The 20,271-nt window shown below is 36.7% G+C and overlaps 1 protein-coding gene across 1 annotated transcript in view; it reads right to left on the reverse strand.

The window, feature by feature from the left end:
• The window catches only part of setdb2 (SET domain bifurcated histone lysine methyltransferase 2), a 54,382-nt gene that overhangs the window by 8,787 nt on the left and 25,324 nt on the right, over window positions 1–20,271 (reverse strand). Inside the window, exons 7-12 of the mRNA XM_039746270.1 lie at window positions 15,209–15,290; window positions 14,553–15,128; window positions 10,655–10,759; window positions 10,155–10,324; window positions 9,023–9,233; window positions 2,036–2,150 (exon numbers count right to left, since the gene is read on the reverse strand). Coding sequence (XP_039602204.1) covers window positions 2,036–2,150; window positions 9,023–9,233; window positions 10,155–10,324; window positions 10,655–10,759; window positions 14,553–15,128; window positions 15,209–15,290 — 1,259 coding nt within the window. The remainder of the gene's footprint in view (window positions 1–2,035; window positions 2,151–9,022; window positions 9,234–10,154; window positions 10,325–10,654; window positions 10,760–14,552; window positions 15,129–15,208; window positions 15,291–20,271) is intronic.

Consider the following 20,271-nt stretch of genomic DNA (forward strand, 5'->3'; position numbering starts at 1 on the left):
CTGGGGTAGTGAAAGGTTGTTACATAAGAAGACTAAATTCTGTAAAAACAGCCTAATCTTATAATATTTGTGTTTTTTTGTTAAAAAATGACTTAACTATTTTACAATGAATGTGTGTAATTGCAAGATGTAGATCAATACTCAGAAACTGTCTTGGCTTGAAAAATCAATGTATTTCTTCCATGTCCATAGCCTCCAATGTAAAGGAACAATGCGGACAAGATATTTTTATTAATTTATTGAAAATGCTTAACTTTAGAATACAATTTAAATGTGGTAAATGCATATATACCATGTTTGTAAAGAAATAGCTTCAACTTGAAAAATACCAAATTTTTCCTTTTAGCAAAATGTATATGAAATGTAGACTACTGGAAGGCTATAAGAGTAAAGTTTAATCTAGTAACTATTCTCATATATATATATATATATATATATATAAATAAAAGACTCTTCAGGAATGCACACATTTTACTTGCTTCCACTCAATTCGCAATTCAAGTTCACACATCTTGCAAATCACTTATTGCATTCCTCAATGTGTAAGTACAACAGTTAGTTTAACAACACTTGTTTTATTACTATTAAAACATTAATCACCTGAAAACAATTAAAGTGCCAATGAACTACAACCATCTTCATCTGAACAGAGTTAGTCAAATACCTTGACCCAGTTCTCCAATATAAAAGGTAACAGAAGTGATCAGAATAGAAAACAATAGAACACCAAAGACCACTTAGAGCAAGAGGTGGGAGAAGAGGAAGAGGGACACAATGTACTTCAAATGAAATAAGAGCCATTCTTATTAATAACGTTATCAATTATGGAATAAGTATGCGTGAAGTAGTAGAGAGAGTGAAAACGAATTCAAAATTTCACGACTGATAACAGGTGAATAAGTAAAAATGTAAAATAACTTACAGGATATTTGGATTTTAGATTGGCAAAATGACTAAAATTTTGAGCATGACTTTGCATTATTTGTATACAGAGTTTAGACAAGAATCTGGTGGGTGAATTATTCACCCAAGAATAACAGGCTGAGGTATAAAATAAAACAAATCCAGTGCAATATGACAGAGGACAACAGAATGTTTCAGACCACATTCCATTTTCCATATCCACCACCAATTGCTTACTGAGAAAGTGTAAGACGTTTGAAGAAAATACATCATGTACCATTTGAAAGAAATGGTGAATATGTGAAAAAGATGTGCTGCTTATATAAGCTATGAATCTCCACATAGTACTGCAACAGTGTGTGCTTGGCTTACACAAAGATGTAAGGAGCAGTGTCGCAATACTGACAGAAATGCACAAGATCCTTATCATGGGTTCCCACATGGTTATGTCTTTGTTCAGAATCTTGGAGCTTGAAGCAAATGCTGTTCCAAATTAAGTAATTTGTGTTGGTGAGGTAGGATTCATTCTGGGTAAAAGGTAACAATGGAAAAGAACAGAGAGCAATGGTGGAGGTTCAAGACCAAAGGAGTGGAAATGTCACCCTTTGTGCTGTGATCATTTGGCATGTGGGTTTTATTTCAGCATTCAGCTCAACACCTCTGCTGTCATTACCTGGTATACTGCGTGACTGACTGCTCATTAATACGTTAGACATTTCAGACAGTGTAAACTTCAACCACGTAGTAGTTGTCAGGCAATATCTATGCACATCTTGCCATAACTGTACATTTTCTGAAACTTTGGGTGTAACCGTTTTATAATTCTGAATTATTATTTAAAATCAGAACCAGGTACATACAGTAATTGAGCTGCTATTATGAATATCCTTCTAAGACTAGCACTTTGCATTTATGTAATGTTAACCTTAAATAAATATTTTCTAAAAGAACAATTTATTTTTGTAGGACAAAAATGGCTAAATCTTAACAAACATGGGGCATCTTTGATTATTTTAAGAAAAATAAAGATGTCTAAAATGGCAGGTACACAACATTCAAAAAGCAATACAAATATATACAGCATTGATTTATTAACCATAACAACAATGAACAAAACTATCTAACAACCTACCTTTTGCATCAGCTTTTCAAACCTGGCCTGAAGACTGGAGGTTTTGCTTATAGGCCTCATAATTACAGAGACACGGGGTAAGGTAGACTCTGTCTTTTCCAACAATTCACTTTTTCTGCAAAGAAACAAAAAGGGTTAGGTACACAGAATTTGTACACAATATGTGTATTTGTACACAGTACAAGTGCAGTACAGCATTTTTGCTCAAAGCTCTCAGGGCCAAATGCATTTTTTAAAGGCAAAATTAGACAGCCTGGTTAGCACCACATTTACCTTTCATGATCATTAACACTATAAGAATAGTTTCTTATGTAACGAAAATGATTCAGAATGTTATGACTCTTTCAATATGAAGGAAATCCCATCACTTTTCAATTTCATTCCTAAATAGATTTAAATCTGAGCACCTATTTAAAGCTTTGTAAGCAGTGGCTTTGCCGGGTCTTTATCCTGACTGTTCACTGTTCTTGATATGCAAGTGTGAAGATGAGGGATTGAAGAGATGAGTGAGAAAAAGAGACTTTGTGGCAAATTGCTCTCCTCTCCCCCAGTAAGCACATTTATTAAATATAAGCTGCCTTTGTACTGTTTGCAATAAGCTTTCACTGTCAACTGACTGCTCCCCATTTTCAGATGCACCACAGAACATGATGAACAAGAGGACAAAGGTTGCCACTAGTGATGTACAAAATGATTCTTTTCAGTGATTCAAATCATTTTGTTCAGTTTACCTGAATGAGTCGAATCATTAAATCACTGATTCGTTCACTTTAAAAACAACAACAAGCTATATTCTAGTTATAATCTTGAATGGTATCATAACAGTGTAACAAATTTAACTACCAAACAATAAAAACAATATAAAAAGCAAGCAACAAAATAAATAATTCACACATAATAATCAAATAAGCAAACATTTTTAAAGCCTAGATGTCAAAAGAAATACAACATGTGAGTGTTTACATCTTTTATTAATAAATAAAATTAATTTCAGTTTTGGATTAAGCTAGCCTATATCTTATGTAAATAGAATAGGATAGGTTGTTTATGACAAAGCTCTATGTGCCTGTAATATACCGTTTGTGTATGCTGCAATTACAACATAGACTAACAAAGATGTACTGTTCATATTATAAATTGTACATTTATAAATCTAGCTCTGTAAAAATAGTAGCAATTTGCGGTAGATGTGTTCTCTAGTCAGTCAGTGAACTGAGATTCAATGTATGTCTGCAGTTTGTTCCTCCGTTCAGTAAACAGATTCTTTCGGTGAACTAGTTTAGTGTACTGTACTGGAGTGAACATGAAGCTCTTATTTGTAGTTCCTGAATGAACTTTCAATGGCAATCCAGATCAGCAGGGGTATACTGGTTCTTTCAATTAGTCAGTCAGATGGCAACTGTCACTCATTCAGAGTGAAGTGATTAATGGGAGGTGCTTTGTGACATCTGCCAAGTCAGTCATTGGCTAGTTGTTGTCGTCATGACCATTTTGCTGAAACAGTTTACTGATAGGCTACTTTCAGAAGACAGCATTTAAGTGAAGTTAAGAGGATAGCTTCGGACTGTCACAGAATGCAACATAAAACATAGGACAAACTGCTCATGCCTCGAAAAGATTTGTTCTTTAATGTCATTGTACCAGCAAGTTCATTCAGAGCCCAAGACAAGTACAAAAGAACTATTTTTTTTTTGTTCATTGCACATCAATACTTGCCACACAACAATATCTATCAGTCCTAACTCAACAGTCCTTTGCACAGAGAGAACCAAAGCTTGTCATGTTCACGCTACACCACTATAAATCAAGTTTGGTGGCTGTTGTCACTCCCCACACAGCATACTTTTAAGCTTTTAGAAAAGAAAATATATAAGATAGGAGACAAGTACTTCCACTGCTTATAAGGCAACATATAAATGAACAGGTAATGATCTTCCAAGTGGATTCATCAATATTTTTGGAAAAGCAGTCGAAAGGGAATAGTATAAAGCCAAAAAATACTTTTTGAAGGACAGATAGCCTTCTAGTCACTTTCTGCCACCAAACATCAAATGTCTATATCTTCTACATATTCTCCAGACAAACAGGCATTTTATGGTAAAGACATCAAAAAAATCTTAAAAAGCTTTTAGCTCATCCTGTATTTCATTACACAAAGAACCAAAATTACTGTAATTAGCAGTTCCAAAATAGAGTATGCTTTTTGTTTATAGGTGTATGACCTCTGTGACAGACTGGAGCCCTGTCGAGGGTAGGTTCTTGCACAGGGCCCAATTCTGCTGGGTCAGGCTCAGTTCCCCTTGATCTAAATTAAAGAAACGTAGAACAATTACTGTATATACAGTATCCCTAGTTGTGTTACCAAGCTTCGCCTGAGAAATTTATCTAAGACAATGGGTCTCTGTTAAAGCGCCATCAGTTAATTGGATGTAACAGAAGTACTATTTAACTAACTTAAGTACTTTTCTGTATACAATATTTATTCTTTTACCAGTGGCTAATATTAGTTCACTGAAGCTTCTTACTCTGGAATATGCTAGATATAATTTGCCATGACTAAAATATTCCTGCCATAGATCAATTCCTGCTTTTCCTAGTGAGTGACCTTGGCTTTCATTTGTGGTCAACACGATTTTACAGGAAAAGTGTATTCTTTTAAACTGAAATAGGTAGTTTATAGAAATAATGGGAATTTGGGGTATAAATATAATTTCACCCTGAAGCACATCTTTTAAAAATGGTAGCTTTAATCAGAAAGTTAGAAAGTGTTTAGATCAAAAGCAATATATGCTGAATCGTGGTTAACTTTTAAACTTATGTGGACGCTGAAGTCAATAACAACGGGAAAACAAACACCAATTTAAATAAAAAGCTATTTCTTTATTCTTGGTGAGATAGAGAGACTGCGAGACAGCCCCATGCCTCCGAAGAGACTGGAGATCACCCCCCAAGGTCTCAATGCCACTGGCCACAGTTTATTTTGATGTCATACTTAGATTGCTGTAAATTGCGGTTACATCATGATTTATTACATGCAGGAGTGCCCAGTTTCTTACCAAAATAAAGAGTTATCAGGGCACTCACGTTCCTAAAAATACGCCGTTATCAGCACACAGACACAAGACCAGTTTAAAGCAGGTTCTTATAGTTCAGTACATTAGTTATAAAGAAATTACATTCTTATAGCTTTAATATCTTCATCAGATTTTGTTTGGTTAGATTAATGTCCTTATTTATTAATCCATAAGGGACATGTTTCTTATAATTTTAAACAAGGATTCAGAAACTATCACATTGATTTATAATATCACAGGGTGTTCTGTTAGTATCAAGAGGTCAGCATTTTCTCATAAAAGAATGCAAGTTAGTCACATATTCTGTGCACAAGCTTAATTCCTTTTCTGCCTAAATGAAGATCAAATCATATAGAAGTAAAAAGTCATATAGCTCTCTGCAGAATGATTAATACAAAATACAGTCCTTGAGTTACAGTAAATACTTATAATCATTACAGTTAATGTTTTTTCTTCCTTACTTATTAAATACAGCATTGATGTTTCCAGACTGTATATTTACATGGTGCAAGCAATGAACTGAACGTTTTAATAGGTGTGGATAATAATGACTGAATTAATAATTGATGATTATTGACTATTATTAATTTCAACTAATAGTACAATGAAAAATGCACCTTATCTTGCCAACTACATATCCTGTGTTCTCTTTACACACAGTATAGTGCAACCATCATTGTGCAGGCAACCACCTAAAATTAATATGAAATTGTTAAATGCTGAATAAGCTGAACAATTAAGAATTTAGTGCTTAATAATGTATCTTTTTTACATGTCACAATAATGACACACCACACTTAAAATGTGTGTCAATGTTTTTAATACATTAAATACAAAAAATTACTGACGTACAAATATTTATATAATAAATTACATTATAACACAATTGTCCCTCTTTTTTTCCAAAATTAATGTTCCTTCTGAAAAATGAGCCATCACTACCATTTACCATTCAAAAATGTAAAATTTGGGAAATATTTAAATACTAGCAACTTGGCGCGCGCTACGCTGCGCGTTGGATGACCACAGTTGAAGGACTCAATCGTAAGGACCTCTCGTCGGGTGTCTCATTGGCACGCTTTTGCCTCTTTTTTTCACGATCACGACGTAATCTGTCTTCTCTCTCTGTAGGGGTTTCAGTTGCATTTTGTTGTGCGGCAGAAACGCGTCATTGAGCTAATCTGTGTGAATGCTGAGTGTCCGTTTCTTGGGAGCGACTGTCACGCCTTTGCCTGAACCATCCGACTCAGACGCGGGGCTCGAAATACTCAAGTGCACATGTTATTTATAATTTAATTTTTTTTTTTTGTTATGAACTTCCCCAAAAGAGTTGATCCCTGTAAATAGTTAATAGTATATGAACAATATAATCTGTTGTAGTACGGGCGTTAATTAGTGTCACACCTCATAATCTGCATACACCACGTGTTTGGATGTAACGCCAGAAGCGCGGTGGACGCTGTAAGGGTAGGTTGTGGTTTCTGTTTCTTTCGTGATTTTTTTATTTCATTTTATTGATTATTTAATAGGCAGAGGGGAGAAGACGTTAATGTGACGCTCTGTGTATTTCTTTACTTTTGTTTTGAAAAGATTTTCGGGAACAGGAAAAATAAAAGCAAAGGGGAAAGAACGGAGGGGGGAAAGCAGGGATTCTGAGAGGGGACGGACTGGGGCTTTTCTACGGGGCTATACAGCCAAAAGGAACGCGGACCCGGACATGGATACCGCGCTGGGCTTTTATTATATAGATGAGAATGTTAAATTGGGGTTCTGCTGTATTAAGAAAACAAATTTTGCATGTGTATATAAAAATTTAAGTACATGAAAAAATCTTATATGATGGTAATGTAAGATTAAGAAGTTAATGTAAATACAACCTGATAGATCAAGTGTTCTGCCATAAAAAATCATTAAATGTAACAATATATAACAAGAATGAGCAGTATTTCAATTGTGATAATCCTATATGCAACATTGACCAGACTCAGTCCTTGAACAGCGACAACACCATTCTTGAGGAAAGTATTGCAATAAAGAAGCATATATTCCAATATAATGAATACTGTATACATATGTTCAAGCATACTGCCATAGTTCTACTCAACCACAAAATCAGTCGTGTTTTCTTAAATTGCTGCTTGTGTCAGATCCATTTTGATTTTTATTTGACATTTGGACTAAATTGAATGTAATGTGACATCAGCAGAATAGCTGCAGGAGGAGATGACTTTTCGTACGTTAAATGTTGATCACTTTTTAAAACCTTCACTGCAGTTTTTTAGTTTTAATCAAAGCCTTATCTTAAATCAGATCACAGAAGTCATCATGTTTTGTTTTATTTTCAAGAGCCTGCTGTATACAGACATGTGTGACACAGACATAATGTTACTGGTACTTAGTGCTGCTTGTTTAGATTTTGTGCACTCTTGATACTGGACTATGTGATTGAATTTTAAATTTATGTATAAATATTTGCCTGCAGTGGTTTACTAGTCAGAAAAGAACACTCCTGAAAGCAAAATATTTCCAAATTAGGGTGATTCTCTTCATTTTTGTACTTGAACATCAAAGAAAGTGTCAGATGATGCTAGGACCAACATTACTTATACTTCCCAATTTTTCTGAAAGGTGCTGTAAACAGAATAAAAGATGTATTCACACTTTTTAAAAGATGTCTGGAATCAAACTTCTAAAAATGCACCAATATCTAACACCGAAGTCTCTCACTTTGTATTTTCAGCACAGAGACAGCTGAGTGGTTGGTGGTGTGGCGCCACGACTTATGGCTGGGGCGTCAATGGAATGGAATGGATAACAAAGAGGAGAGGCAGTACATACGGAAGAACGATGGTAAGTCAACAGCCTAAAACAGCGCTCTGCTAACCATGGATCTTTGCTTCTTTGGAAACAAAGAGGGACCATCCCCGACCCCCAGGTTCCCCGAAGTCTTCACTATGGACACCGAGGTGTGCCATTTATGTAACTTAAACATGCAACCTTCAATTTCCAGCCTACCTCTAAATATTGATATACAGCGTGTCCATAAAGTCTGTGTGGAATTTAAAATAGTTGTAACTTTCTAAGTATATGTGATAGAAAGAACTTGTAAAAAGGATTAGAAAGCTTCATGTATCTAGTATTTTTGTCTTTAGAAGTTTTATTTTTGCCATATTTGGTGAACTGAAAATCCACAGAAGTCTGATGAACATGAAAGAGATTCACCCAAAGTTAATGTGTGGTGTGCTTTGGGAAAAAATCGAGTCATAGGGCCATTCTTTTTTGAAGGGCGTGTTGTTAATAGTGACAGCTATTTAGAAATGCTGCAAAATTACTTTATTCCACAACTTGAAAAATTAGGACTAATAGAGAATACAGTGCTTCAACAAGATGGTGCTCCTTGTCTCTTTGCTTTGCATGTTTGACTGTTTCTACATGAGAAATTCCCTAACAGATGGATTGGAAGAGGTGGACCATTTTCTTGGCCTCCACATTCGCCAGATTTGACTCCAATGGATTTCTTTTTATGGGGACATGTGAAAACTAATGCTTAATCAACCAAACCTCGATCTTCAGAAGACCTGCAAGCTAGGATAACTGATGTGATTGCTGGTATTACTGAAAATAAGCTTGAAAATGTTTTTCGAGAACTATAGAATCGTATTACCCTTTATATTGGTAATGATGGTGGACATGCTGAAAATTAATAAGAACAATAAAAAATGTAAGTGTTTCTTCTTTCTAATCCTTTTTACAGATTCTTTCTGTTACATATACTTACAAAGTTGTTAAATGATTACCTTTTGGAAAATTTAGCAGGATCTGACAATACTTAATTGCAATAAAATTACAAAGCATGATGGTACAATGTGATGATCCAAAAAAAAAAAAAAAATCAATCCATTTTGCTACTTACTCTTTTTCATGTTCAGCAGAATCAGTCAGATCCTCAGGTTCACTGATATTGCAGATCTTTTTCCTTTCTTCCACCACTTCAATGTCATCATCTGAAACCATTTCTTCTATTTTTCTTTTCAAGCATGTCTTGTTTTCTAATTTTTCTGTACAACTGTCAAAATCATTCTCAGCTGCAGATTCACTGTCTGTACTCTCATGGAGAATTTTTCCTGAAAAAAAGTAAACATTGGCTGTTTTATAATAGAAACTAAGGATGGTGGTTATGAAAAACATAAAATGAGACAGAAAAGAAGAAATGGACTTAAGTGGAAACTAGTATTCAAAAACAAATTCAACAATCATCTTGTCATGTCTGTATTTAGATTTCAGAGATTAGTTATCTAGTGCAAGTTTTGTGGAAAGCTTTCCCTGTAACCTAGACCTGAGTCTACAATCAAGGAAGCACAAGCATTTGCTTCAACAATTAAAACTACACAACAGATCATTGCATAAACAATATTTTATGAAGAGGCCCGTCCCCTACTAAGGAGTATGTGTACCACAGTGGCATGTAGCACTGAAACACTGTCAATGCTGCTGTCAGTTTTTGGGAAAGTTGTCTGGCTAAATATGTGTGTTTCCTATCACAATTCTGTCCTTCAGGGCATAATTGCCCTCCAGTGCAGTGTGGCATTTACTTATTGACCATCCATCCTGTGCTGTAAATCTCATCACTTCGAATTGACACTTAATTACCTTAAAACACCCACCTCGCATCCCTTACAGGGAAAGTGAGTATAAAAAAAGAACACTAAACAGTGGTACCATTTCACTGATTATACATATAGGCTACACACAAGCTAACAGATATAAACAAGCAATTATCTAGTTGCCATCATGCAAGTTGAAGGATATGCGCAAGGGAAATACTGACGCAAGCCTTCAGCAGGTTTGAAAATACAGATCTTGAATTAAAGTTATAATAGTATATTTTCATCTTGGGAATCGTACTTTGCTTTGTATTTTATTCTATCCACTGCTTTTCTTGACAGTAATTCAGATTATTTACTAATCCGGCCTAGTTTATGAACCAATTTTCATTTTACTGGTGTTTTGCAGAAATTAATCCTTTAAGATTAAACTCACAGCACCTGCATATATGCATACAAATGTCCCTTCATCTATGTCATCCAGGCAGCGCACTCCCCAGGTACTCTCTTTGGTTTTAAAAACTTGGAGTCGAACTCGAAGACCATGCTGCGCAACCCGGTTCTGGCACATTCTCTTGTTGCATTTGCAATAGATGCTGCATTCGTAGATCCTAAAAAAAATTGCTTATGTGCATAAATCAACAAGTGGATATGTGATAAAGTACTATGAGTTGGAGATAATATTACATACTGTGCTTTACAATGCAGAACACATTAATAAGCACTGCTTCAGCTCATCTCATATTTAAGAGCTTGACTATTTTAGATACATTCCTACCAGTGACTGTATACTGAATACATTTTGTATAACATGCTGTTTGCAATCACTGTACAACTATCAAATATTACTTTACTGTTACTTTATTTTATGAAGCATATTATTTTTTTCCTAATATAAAATATTATTTACACCTTTTTGTGATGCCATTCAGCACACTTACCCTAAAGGAACAGGTTTTTGTAGCCTCTTGTATTTATACAATGGCAGAGGTAATCTGCGTTTTCCATTGGCTTCCAGGGTCAATTGCAAGCAGGCACACTCATTCCTATATGTTAAATAACAAGTTAGGCAAAGTTACAATAAAGCAAAGCAAAATTAGATCTATCAATTTATTAGTTAAGAAGGTTCAATAGATCCTGCCCACCCTACAAGAATAGCATTTAATAATTACATGCTCAGGCCTAAAACTCTGAATCAATCATTGTCACATTTATGAGTTTAATCTGACCTGCAGTTTAAGATGTAAATCAAGAATGGACAAATGACGCACAATTTCAACTCTACATTTGTTATTAATGACACTGAACTTTAGACTGTACACAGAATATTTCAAAACTTAAAAAAGGTTAAAGTGCAATTAAAATGTGACGTTGAAATGCTGAATTAATTAATTACATTGTGCAAGGCTCATCGTTGTAAGTTTTTGCATTACTTCTTCTTTCGGCTGCTCCCGTTAAGGGCCACCACAGTGGATCATCTTCTATATCATCTTCTTCCATATCTTTCTGTCCTCTGTATCTTGTTCTGTCACAGCCATCACCTGCATGTCCTCTCTCACCACATCCATAAAACTTCTCTAAGGCCTTCCTCTTTTTCTCTTGTCTGGCAGCTCTATCCTTAGCATCCTTCTCCCAATATTCTCAGCATCTCTTCTCTGCACATGTCCAAACCAGAGCAATCTCGCCTCTCTGTCTTTGTCTCTCAACTGTCCAACTTGAGCTGACCCTCTAATGTCCTCATTTCTAATCCTATCCATCCTCGTCACACCCAATGCAAATCTTAGCATCTTTAACTCAGTCACCTCCAGCTCAGTCTCCTGCTTTCTGGTCAGTGCCACTATCTCCAACCCATATAACATAGCTGGTCTCACTACCGCCCTGTAGACCTTCCCTTTGGTTCTTGCTGATACCCATCTGCCACTCCTGACACTCTTCTCCACCCATTCCACCCTGCCTGCACTCTCTTTTTCAACCCCCATTACTCTGTACTGTTGATCCCAAGTATTTAAACTCATCCACCTTTGCCAACTCTACTCCTTGCAACTTCACCATTCCACTGACCTCCCTCTCATTTACACACATGTATTCTGTCTTGTTCCTAATGACCTTCATTCCTCTCCTCTCTAGAGCATATCTCAACCTCTCCAGGGTCTCCTCAACCTGCTCCCTACTATTGCTACAGATCACAACGTCATCAGCAAACATCATAGTCCACGGGGACTCCTGTCTAATTTCGTCTGTCAACCTGTCCATCACCATTGCAAATAAGAAAGGGCTCAGAGCCGATCCCTGACATACTCCCACCTCCACCTTGAATGAATCCGTCACTCCCACCGCAGACCTCACCACTGTCACACTTCCCTTGTCCATATCCTGTACAAGTCTTACATACTTTTCTGCCCCTCCCGACTTCCTCATATAATACCACAACTCCTTTCGAGGCACCCATTCATATGCTTTCTCCAGGTCCACAAAGATGCAATGCAACTCCTTCTGGCCTTCTCTATACTTCTCCATCAACACCTTCAGAGCAACCATCGCATCTGGACCAACGGCTTTTCCATTCTTCATCCTCTTCATAGCTGTCCTTTCTTCCTCCTTGCTAATCCGTTGCACTTCCTGATTCACTATCTCTACATCATCCAACCTCTTCTCTCTCTTGTTCTCTTCATTCATCAGCCTCTCAAAGTACTCTTTCCATTTGCTCAACACATTCTCCTCGCTTGTGAGTATGTTTCCATCTTTATCCTTTATCACCCTAACCTGCTGCACATCTTTCCCAGCTCAGTCCCACTGTCTAGCCTTTTCTCCCTCCTTAGTGTCCAACCTCTCATACAACTCATCACACGCCTTTTCTTTAGACTTCGCCACCTCTCTCTTCACCTTGTGCCTTATCTCCTTGTACTCTTGTCTACTTTCTGCATCTCTCTGACTATCCCACTTCTTCTTTGCCATCCTCTTCTTTTGCATTACTAAGGATACATTTTGAAATGTTTCAACAAATTAAAAATGTTTAATGTTCTAAGATATTTACACTTCTAGCATGCATACAGTTTAGATTGTCCTTTGTGCATGTGTGAATGCCAAAGCCAATTCAAATTTAGAAGTAAATGTTATAGTGTAAAAAAACTGGCTTCAGTCTTTGCCATGAATCACGTGAACCGACACCACCTAGGAAAACAGGCAATTGCTTTTCATCTGTGTTTGGGGGGAATCTACAGCCAGAAGAAATTCTTGGGACAGCACAAAACTGTTAGTTGAAGATCAACTTTGGGAACGTAGCTGACGTTCCCACATTGCACCAGTGTAAGAACCACCTTCAGGCCTGAAAGACATCAAAGCAGGTGATCATTCTGGAGTTGACACTCCCTAGAAACAATGGCTGTAGGAGGTCAAAAAGAGGAAAAAGGCAGAATACAAGAACTTGGTAAATAAATGCCACATGTATAGATGGTTATTCTCTCTGCAAAGTCTATTGTTTTCATGGTACTACAGCAGAACCCCACACTAAAGCCATAAACTCAATTATTGAGGCAGCATAGAAAAGGACCCAAAATGTAAGGATTAAATCATGGATCATGCATGCAACTTGTACATAAGCTGGAGTTTGATATTCTCCTGCTTCGTCACCCTGGGAGAAAGTAAGTACCTTATGCTGAAAGCACCTCAATTCCTCATGACCCCCAGGTTACAACATTGTTTATGTGATCAAGTACGTAATAACGTTGAACAGTCTGTACAGGTTTAACTAAAGCTAGACAATTAAGCATGAAAGATGTAATACTTCAATAATGATCTGGAATTACATCAAACTGTGTTGGTGCAAAACAATAGAGAAATAAGACTGAAATTGGGCACATAATGTACAAGGCCCAGTAAATGACACTTAAAATATGACAACAAGGTCTTGATTTCAAACTGTCATTACCATTACATTTTAAATCCAATGACAAAACATCAAAGCCGTGAGGAATGCTTTGGTACTCCACACTGTACAAATGATAAAAGGTCCAAAACAGGTGGGGTTTAACTCATGCTCTACACAGAGAGTGACTTAACTTCCTTGCCTTTGTCTGGGTGGAGTTGGTTGTCTATTTGGTATAGAGAACTATTGTTTCTAACTAAATACAGCAATAAAATGTGGAGGTTACATAAAAGGATCAATAATATTTAAAAGATCTATAAACTGTCCAAGTGCAAAAACAATGAGTGCTAATATTATCTGTAGCCTCTCTTAAGATTATTTCAGAAAGGGCCTTATAATTATTTATGAAAAGCCTTGACTATGGAATTTTCAGTACATAAGAACAGACTAGACAAGAACAGGCCATTCACCGTAACAAAGCTCGCCAGTCCTATCCACATCAAGTATACTGATAAGGTCTGAATTTTAGAACAGGTACACATTTTAAAGCAACCAAAGAGTGGGCATGATTATAACCCCCAACAATACTGTGTAAAGTAGAAGAAAATTCAATACGTGTCAACTTAAATGTGGTGAACATTAAAAAGAAGTAAAAATTCACAATATCGCATTGTATCTTCAATGCAACTTTATTATGGGGACTTTTTAAGCATTATAGTAATTTGCTAATACTGTATGTGTGACTGTAGCCTTCTATTAACTATTTGTCTCAAATTTATTTTTGCAATAATGTTTTATTTTTAAAACTTATTATTAAAACGTCTTTCTAAACTTCACAAAAATGGAACAACCTGATCACTAATTAAGAAAAGTGGTTAAATACATTAGAGTCATACAGTACATTCAGCTTACTTACTTTGCACCAAAATCACTGATCACAAGATATAATTTTAGTAAATTAATTGTCTGCTTACTTGTCACTGCAATCATCTGTACAGTCACAGAAATCCAAAAACATATCTTCTGGGCTATTTATGAAACAACCATGTGGCCATCGATTTTTTATGTACTTAAAGCTTTGTGGCATTTTATTGTCTAAATCGTTGAACAGTTGAACAGAAACCAGTTCTTCTCCATTACTAATATCTTCATCAAAAGCCAGAGGTTTGTTTAAAGGGAACTGTCGATAGATCTGGACATAAGTGTTGAAAGAAAAGTAATCCAAAGGTAAATAATCACACTCTGTTTCCATCAAGTATTGGTGAATCTCATTGAAGGTACGCAGGTTTCTGCCACAAGGTGTTCTGTAGAGCACATCCAAAGAAGTCGAGTCCCCTCTTCTCCAGTCTGCTTTTGCATGTCTTCGTTGAAAGTGGCAAACTAGAGGTATCTGTAGAGGGTTCAACCCTAATATGTGATTACCAGATTTTATCACTTGAATTAAGCATATTTTACTGCAAGTGTGTTCTTTATAAGGTGCAGCTGTAAAATGTGGTATAGCACCACACTTCTGAAAGTTGAAATCTGGCTCAGTCCATCTTTCTTCATTTCTATAAAATAAGCAAAATAACTATGAAGTAATCTGACAATGACCAACAGTATAACAAAATGTTTTTGGACTTGTACATACATATATGAATCTTCTTCAGCCTCCTGCTTGTCCTCTTCAGTCATGTCCTCTGTGGAAGCCTTTTCATCTGTGATATATTCTTCTAGAATAAATTATTTTAAACTATTTCATTAAGTTTAATGTGTACAGCATTTCTTTGTTTTTAGATAGTGCTCTTACATATTTATCTAATCCCTTATTTAAATAAATGGTTTAACTAGCCTGAAGAATTTATAAATATATAACAAATTACATTGTTTGTTAATGAATTATTTGAAACACATCAATGAAATGACAGTGATGAAATAAAACAAATAAGGGGCCAGAATAGCAAAGGATTGCAGCAAGTTTAGATAAATATAATACACAGTCAACTCCAGAAATATTGATACCCTTCATGAAAAATTGCAAAAATTAATATACAAAAGGGACCACACATGCAATGAGTGATATTTTGTGCTTAAGCAGTTGGGTAGGTCATGAAGCTTCCCCTGGCGAGAATGACAGCACACTCAGCCTCTTTCTGTGGAGTTTTAAAAGGTGGAGAACACTTGTGGAGGGATCTTGGACCACTCTTCCATTCAGAACATTTCAAACTCATGGAGATTCTTCGGTTTTCTCTTGTGGTCTGCTCTCTTCAATTGAGACCACAGATTTTCAATTAGGTTTAAATCTAGAGACTGAGTGGGCCATTGCAACCAATTCTTTGTTGACTTTGATGTGTGGTTCGGATCATTGCCTTGTCAGAACTCTCAACCACGGCTTAGTTTCAGCTTTCTCACAGAGGAGACCAGATTTTTAGGAAACCAGATTTTTTGGCTATAATGTTCTGGGGCCTCATGCATAACGCTGTGCGTAGAATTCGCACTATAACATGACGTAAGCACAAAAGCCAAAATGTGCTTACGCACAGAGAAATCCAGATGCAGGAATCTATGCGTACTCCAACTTCCACGTTCTTCCGCTACATAAATCCTGGTCAGTGTGAAAAGTAACGCTCGTGCACGCGCTTTATGTAACGCCCCAACTCCTCCCACAATTACGCCTCTTTGAATATGCAAATCAATATAAATAGCCCTTAAGCTCAGCCTTCTGTGAAAAGACAATGGGAAAAGCACGGGGGAAAATATAAGAATTTCAGCGAATACCAAGTGGAGGCAAAGGAAAAACATACTATTTGTTTAATAAAACCATGGTATAATCAACAAAAGAAAGTTGATCGAGTGACATTGCGTGTTGGAGAAACTTGAAAGCTCAGATATCAAAGTCGCAGTGAACAGGTGAGTCGTAGCCCACCGTCTGAGTGTCATATGAATGCTTATTAGGGTACAGAGAAAAAAAAGGCACACAGTGGGGAAAAAAACACGAAATGTCAACTTCAATCTCGAAATTTCCACTTTAATCATGTAGTTTATTTTGTCATTAAAGTAGAACATCATAAATGTCATCTTAAAATCGTTTAATTAACCAGTTTCTCAAATCACATCGTAATTAAAGTAGCACGTTAAATGCTTTGTTTTGTATGTGATCTTCTATGTGCTCGATGTGTGTGAATCACTACTTGCTTCTTAAACCTGCTCTCTTCCTCCAACTGGACACAGAATCCATTACATTCGTGATATTACAGCTCTCTGAATAACTAAAATACTGAGATGTATACGTGATATCATTTTCATGATGATAGGAGTTAAAAGCATTTTATTAAACATGGGTTTCACGGCGCAGTGATTGTGTGCAACCTTTGATGAAATTATTTATTGCAGCAGTACTCATAGGCTCTAGGCTTGTGGCGGCCCTGGGCAGAGAAAGAATCGGTGGCCCCTTCGCCTGTCAATGTCAATATGGTATCTTATGCACGGTGGATGGCCACGTCCGTTGCGGACACTGCATAGCCACCTCGTGTTCATGACACAAGCGTTTAACTTTTGTCAAAATTTGCCACTGCGTTTTTAGCTGTGTCGTTATTTTCTGTTTCTGTTTTATATTCAACTAGCAAAATACCCGCTCTTCGCAGCGGAGAAGTAGTGTGTTAAAGAAGTAATGAAAAAGAAAAGGAAACATTTTGAAAATAACGTAACAAACTTGTTAAGAAGGCAGGCTCTATTGTAGGATTAAAGTTGGACAGTTTAACATCTGTGGCAGAGCGACGGGCACTAAGCAAACTCCTGCCAATCAAGAATAATCCACTGCATCCACTTAACAGTGTCATCTCCAGACAGAGGAGTAGCTTCAGTGACAGACTTTTGTCACTGTCCTGCTCCATTGACAGACTGAGGAGATCGTTCCTCCCCCACACTATGCGACTCTTCAATTCCACCCGGGGGAGTAAATGCTAACATTAATTTTATTTTAATTTTTTTCATTTTTATTACTATTTAATTTAATATTGTTTCTTTGTATCAGTATACTGCTGCTGGATTATGTTAATTTCCCCTTGGGATTAATAAAGTATCTATCTATCTATCTATCTATCTAACATGATTGTCAATGTAATTGTTTTGTCACTGTTGTGAGTGATGAGTGTTGCTGTCATATATATATATATATATATACATATATACACAACACACACATATAAATATATATACACATATCCATACATATATACATATACACATATCTACATATACACATATCTACATATACACACATACATATACATACACACACAAACATATATATACATACATATATACATATATATATATATATACACACACACACATATACAGTCTTTGGGGTGCGAGCAACTGTTGCTGGGGGTGCCAGAATCCATGAAGGAAGAAAAATGAAAAACATTATTTGTACAAAATCTTCATTTATTTATCCATTCCTAAATAATTAAATGGGCAGTGCAATACGCTGCTTGTTAAAACGGATGACTCCCGCTCTTACGTGCAAGTCTGCGTGGATATTATGAACTATCGTTTCTGTTCAAGTTCTATTTAAATTTTAAATAGAAGGAATTTTTATTTAGTCGACAGAATATTATTCCGGAATAAATCAACTCAAACCTTAAATAACTTAATAATATTTTGCTCTCCATAAAAATATATCCTGTCTAAATTATACAAGTTAGAAATAAAGTAAACGTTAAAAGAACAAACATTTAAATTTCTTTACTCTTATGTAATTTTATATAAAAAATAAACTTAAATTTTAAATATCCCAAAAGATTTTGCTCTCCATAAAAATATATCCTGTCAAAATTATACAAATTCAAATATGAACATGGTGCATAACAAAACCTAGAAATATAAATGAAATTTGTTCTTTTCAGCAATAACAAATCAAATCATTCAGTTGTCTTTGCTCATATGTCATTTTACCAGAGCTGGACGCCTGGAATCTTTTTTTGGCAACAAGTTCGTTTATGTTTGGTGTGAGGTTCTGTGTTGTGGAGATTCTCAGGATGCAGGTGCTTCTGCAGGTGCTCATCAGTGAGGCGACTCCTGTGTGCTGTTTTGTTAGTCTTCATGACTGAGAAGAGCTTCTCACACAGATATGTGCTACCAAACATGCACAAGGTTCGAGACGCATGTAGACGTAGCTGGAGCATTTGTGCAGGAATGGAGTGAATAAACTGTGCAGGCCACGCAGTATCGTACTTTGCCTTCAGTGTGCCATTACACTGCAGCTCAATCACCTCCATCTGAATCTGCACAGGTGCAGTTTCCACATCGACGGCAAATGGGTTGTGAAACAACTCAAAATTCTTTTTTTGTTCTTCAAAGTCACCAAAGCGCCATGCGAACTCAGTGCGCAGTGCGCTCAGTTTATCAGCAAAGTGCGTATTTGGGAACACCGTTGTGCCGACTTGGTTCAACATTACTTGGCAACAGGGAAAGTGGGGCAAGTTGCACTGGTGCATTTGTGTCTCCCATAAAAGCAGCTTCACTTGAAATCACTTTGTGATTTTGCACGGGTATCTTGTGCATTGCATTCAGGTCTTTCAGGTTATCTTGATTTTTTGTCTCATAGTGCCGTCTTAGATTAAATTCTGTAATTACAGCCACATTAGCTCCACAAATGAGACACACGTGTTTACCGGCAATGTCAGTAAACATATACTCAGCCTCCCATCGGTTTTTAAAGGCTCTATGTTCAGAATCACCTTTTCTCTTCGGCATCGTAGGCTAACTTCGCAATAACTTGCAGCATCATAAGCTAGACTTGATTAAGGCGGTAAGTGTTCGGCAAGGCAGCTGAAGCACTGCATTATGGGATCTGTAGTTTATTGTGTTACCAGCGCTTCATATCCCCGGGCCATTAATAACAATAATACAGTATATAAAATGATCTCGCGGGCCAGATATAATTACACGCAGGGCCAGATGTGGCCCGTGGGCCTTGAGTTTGACACATATGGACTAAATAGAACTTGAAAAGAAATATTTTTTCGAATGTGATCGCGCAATTCAGATCGGGTTGATGCGCACTACAGTACATCGAGCCCGCGTGCTATTGTGGTTTTGCCTGTGTGCCTCAATAAGTTACCCTTCCCTTCGCTTTTACTTTTTTACCGTTCATCTAATGAAAACACTGAGTATGGCTTTACCAAAACAATCATTGATCGCGAATAAAGTATCCATTATTCATAAAGCTTCAATTGGTGATCTGTCTTTCTGTGTTAACCACATATTTTTTCATACATCTCAAACCAAGGGGATGCGAGGCTAAAATGAATCGAGAAGCGCGCGTACATACTTAGTGCATCACCTCTCGGGAATCGAACCTCGAACGTTGGCGATAGAGGCGAAGCCTCTACTATTGCGCCACGGCATGCGGTTTGTCTATTTGGTTGTAGCAGTGTAATTCGGTTTTTGTTCAGCACTCTTTGGAACTGTTGCTTTTTGTCTGCGCACTGCGTCAGTTCACGTGAGCCGCTGAATATGGTTTTATATGTCACTCGCTCGCTTCTAATTGTTTCGCTGCCTTCTTAATTATATAATGCATGTTTTCCTCAGCACTTTTTGTAGCTCTTCCTGGTTTTCTATGTAATGCGTGATTACGTGAGAGGCGTGATGATGTCACACGAAACTCCGCCCCCCACGGCTTTCGAGCTCAACTCAATTACAGTAAAT

This window comes from Polypterus senegalus, chromosome 2 (assembly GCF_016835505.1).
Source record: "Polypterus senegalus isolate Bchr_013 chromosome 2, ASM1683550v1, whole genome shotgun sequence".
NCBI lineage: Eukaryota > Metazoa > Chordata > Cladistia > Polypteriformes > Polypteridae > Polypterus > Polypterus senegalus.